The 4,442-nt window shown below is 41.0% G+C and overlaps 1 protein-coding gene across 1 annotated transcript in view; it reads right to left on the bottom strand.

Moving 5' to 3' along the window:
- Window positions 1-2,752: 2,752 nt before the first annotated feature.
- The window catches only part of LOC118417470 (kelch repeat and BTB domain-containing protein 7-like), an 8,456-nt gene continuing 6,766 nt past the window's right edge, over window positions 2,753-4,442 (bottom strand). The window contains exons 3-4 of the mRNA XM_035823035.1: window positions 3,781-4,212; window positions 2,753-3,035 (exon numbers count right to left, since the gene is read on the bottom strand). Coding sequence (XP_035678928.1) covers window positions 2,864-3,035; window positions 3,781-4,212 — 604 coding nt within the window. The 3' untranslated portion in view covers window positions 2,753-2,863. The remainder of the gene's footprint in view (window positions 3,036-3,780; window positions 4,213-4,442) is intronic.

The raw sequence follows: 4,442 nt of genomic DNA on the forward strand, positions 1-4,442 counted from the left end.
TAACGTGGCGTATGAAAGAGATTGTGTATAAGCATTTGTTGCTCACTCAAGCCTTGTGATACATCACTTTATAGGTGCCTAGAAGTTATGCTGGCCTTAACTGAGTTAAGGTCAGCATAATTTCATTTTGATTTTAGAAACTACAAAATGCAGGCTACTCCACTAGTCCCATGTTCTTCAAGCTAACTTATCTATGCGTAGTCAAACCAAACCTTATCTGTTGTCCCCAGATTTCAAACATGACTTGAAGATTCTACTTGGTAAACTTTCCCACTCATATGAACTGCCCTTTGGTCTGTAGCATATTGTTGGTCCTTAGTTTATTTTATCCGGCCGGATTTATATAGGTAGGATTTTGTCATTATATATTTTTAATGGGCTTTTCAAGTAATGACAGCCATTTGATGAATACAAGGTGCTGAGAAGACCTGAAAAAAAAGCCAGGTTACACAGCCAATTTGAGGGGCCCTGTGTGAAAAACTCGTCTTCTTGTGTGTTGTTTTTGTGAACAATTGGCCGTCTTGGTGGGAACACCGCCCCTCGTTCGAGCCGAAAACATTTATGATAGAGGAAGTGCCTGTACGTATAGAGAATACATGTACATCGGTAGGGTCTGCATATGGGGTATCGGTCAACTGAAGGATGTTAAAGGTCCATGTTTCCCCTCCGGCAAACTTCTCTGGCAGCAAAACTACCATGGCAAATTATTCTCCCTATGATAGCCAGCGTAGTCATTTTGCTACAGACGGTATCCCGGTGACAAGGAGTAGGAATAACTATAGCCTCCACAGGCTCTCTGGACCGGAGAGCTATGGGGGCTATAGTTATTCCTTCTCCTATAGTTATTGAGGCTATAGTTATTTCTAGTGGGTCTGGCGACCCAGTACAAAAAGAAATGATCAGCAAAAATGTATTATGAGCCAACAAAAGAAGACGGAAAAGCGCTCCAGGCTATGAAGGCTGGAATAACAGTGCGGTATGCCTATTCGAAGAACACGGTATTCATATGGAAATCGACCAGTCGTTGCCGTGACAAAGAGGGTCATTCATTGAAGATGGAGCGGAAAATGAAGCAAAATATTACCGTAGATCTCAGATAAGTAAAGAAATATATCTTTGTGACGATATGCACTCTTTCTGTGCTTTAAAAAAGTTGAAATATCGTGGATAGAAACACAAAACATACCCCAGTATCCACTTTGCTCAGCGGTTGGTTTCAATAAAGACTGAACGCAATGATTGCAATTTGCAAGACAATGTCGTACGTTTGCTAACAGTGCATTTTTCATATGGTTCGCAGGAATCACTATAGTATACCTGTTATATGAAAGGCGTGCTTTGGCACCTCTGGCCATTCGGAGCAGAAAATAGCAAATATCGAGTATTTTTGGGAGCATTTAGGGGTGACAAAGGTATTGAGCGTAGTCACAACTACAACCGCTATAAATCTAAGAATGCGCTATAATTTATACACGAGTGACGAGGCATCCTTCAACCAAATCTTTTCAATACCTACACTGTACGTTGAAGTATGGCGTACGTACCTGTAAGGTATACTTGATCCAACCCAAGCAAAGAGACGAAAGCTGAAGCAAGTATCTCGCAGGAAACTGACGAAAGACTCGATACAAGATCCCTTACGCGTCACGACATGTGCCAGGGCGGTCGGACAAAGAAAAAGAACCACCAGTTGATGCTTCCCACAATGCACCTCCTGGGTAGTCTGCACTAGTCTTAACCAGACTCCCGCCTGGCTGAATAGTGATAGGGGGATTTGGTCAAGTTAGGAATAAAAGTCCAATAGGAGTTGATTGGTCTAGAAGTAAACTTTTTGGCAGGATAGATGCAAAAGACTGACTGAAAACCCATAGTACTAGTAACTTTTATCCCTATTTGGTCAAATTCTTCTTTAAAAAAAAAAATCCAACTGACACTATCCAGCAGCTGAGCGAGCCGGCTAATCAACTCATTTGCATCAACATCGCCGTAACTTGTCTTACCCTATTGTTTCATTTAGACTACTAAAATTGTCTTTCTAAGAATCTTTTGCATATCAATTCATAGTTTAAAGATATAGAATACTAGTACCTGCTCTCTAACGATATCTCTTCAGTGTCACTGTAGAAAGATGTCTGACCTTTTCCAAAATCATATCCAGCTTCTTGAGTAATAGCTACTTGGCGAAAGATCATCAACTTTCTATGCAAAAAATGCCCTTATTTGCATAATCTGTTACTGATTATGCATTGAGTATTTAAAGAAACATTTAGAACATTAATTGTGAAGCTTACCATCATTTGGCGAATGTGTGTGGTTGCAAAACTGGCATTGGCTTTGTCATCAGCTTTCTATTAGTGAGGTGAATGGTAACTCTTACAAGTGAGAAACCATGAAAACAAATAGGTAGAACTGTCTGTTTTGATTTGGTATCTGTCCGTCCAAAGTACACACGCACAGACATGTACATACTAGTACGCATACACACACACACTCGACACACATTGTCACACACACAGTTACACACACACACACACACAGTCACACGCCTACATAACTTTATACATAGTTTACAAACACAAATTACACACAAATATCTATACGTACAAACACTCACAACATCAGTACTGTGAAAGATATTGTTTCTAGTGTTGGATTAAGTATGACTAAGGAAATGATGACACAACTATCAAACGAGAGAAGAGTTTCACAATATGTTTCATTTTGGTTCAAAACAATAAATGGAAAAACAATGTTCTTTCTGTCAATTTATTTGTATAAGATTTAGGTATAATTCTTCTGCTAATATCATCATTGGCACACCAGTGATCATAGTTTTCTCTTTGTCCCTTAACGATTTCTAGAGTCATTGACCGTCTGTTTGATCATCATCATCATCACCATCATCATCAAGAGAGTTGCTTCCATCATCACTGTCCCCCCCTGGGTCCTCCAGGTCAGGGAACTGGTCCCCCCCTCCGAGTGCAGGGGGGTACATCCGGGCTGCCAGGCACGTGTAGGTGTCAAACACCGACAACCTGTTTTAGCAAGGACAATATTGGTTTAAGATTTCAATGAAAATAATGAATAATGAATTTTATTGTATATTCAAGCCCCATTGGAGCTAAATTGCATTTACAGCTGGAGCTAAATACAGTAAGTTACATACAAAGAAAATAATAGGAAAACTATGCTGTGCCTTATCTAAAAGTTTGATATTTATAATATTCTTCTCAGACTCTTTTTAAAACATGTTATCTGTACAGGTTTGACTGTGATAAAATCTGAACCACCACATTCTAGATAGTGTTACTGAAACTATATGTTATTGAACTAGTTAAACTGTAATATCCTACACAAAAATTGGACATTACATCTGTCAGATATTACAGTTTAACTTCAACAGTTCAATAATGACAAATGAAATTTCAAGTTATGAAACTATATGTTGTTTATATCCATACATTACCTGATGACTATTACTGATTAGCTATGTTGGTAAAGGCAGTTCAATAGCCTTTCTTGAGGCTGTAGGGGTAGTAGTTGTTATCCACTGTGTATAGGGCATGATATTGGAAGGCAGAGCCCACCACTTCCCTACTGCCTTTTACTTCACCGTCAGGTACCGATTATTATGGGTGTAGAATGGTAAGTGCCTTTTTCAAGAGTACAAGGTTTTCAAGGTAGCATGCTGGGATTTGAACCCAGAACCTCTAGGTTCAGAGCCAAATAGCGATCCCACCTAGATAACTAGAGAAGAAGCAGAGGAAGCTCAATACAAACCTGTTTGGAATGTCCAGTAAGTGCTCCCACCTGTGCGCTCCTGGGTTATACCTGTACAGAACCTTATTCACCAGTGGTTGGTCCGGATCCCGCGCTCGGCTGGCCAATCCGAACAGCTCGTCGTGAGTCTCGGACACGACGAGGTGGAAATAGCTGCAGTCGGGCAGCTCGCACGTCGCTGTCTTCCACTTGTCGCGAACCGGGCTGTATGACATCATCTTTGTCAGGTCGTAGTCTGTGCAGTAGATCCTCCCGCCGCAGGAGACGGCGTTGGCGATCCGATCCAGTTTTCCGCGGAGGGATGCACGAGGCTCCCAACTGTCAGCGTTGTGGTCGTAACGCTTTGTCTCCTCGGGACCAACGGCGTACAGACGATCGTTTAGACTCACACAGACGGTGTCATCGTCCAGTGGGAGCGACGCTACTTTAAACCTACAGAAAGATTATTTACAGGGTTTGCAGGGTTGGACAAGTCCAAGTACGATTTTTCCATTGAGTGAGATTTGTGAATTTTAGAAAACTTTTCCAATCCTGGTTTATTAATTTATAACAATTCTCCACAACAGTGGACGGTATGGTGGAACAGATGTTCCTTGTCAAGGTCACCATTCCAAGGTTACCTCATAGGGACACGTGAGTCTAATAACAAACTTATACAACAA

This window comes from Branchiostoma floridae, chromosome 6, assembly GCF_000003815.2.
Source record: "Branchiostoma floridae strain S238N-H82 chromosome 6, Bfl_VNyyK, whole genome shotgun sequence".
Classification (NCBI taxonomy): Eukaryota; Metazoa; Chordata; class Leptocardii; order Amphioxiformes; family Branchiostomatidae; genus Branchiostoma; species Branchiostoma floridae.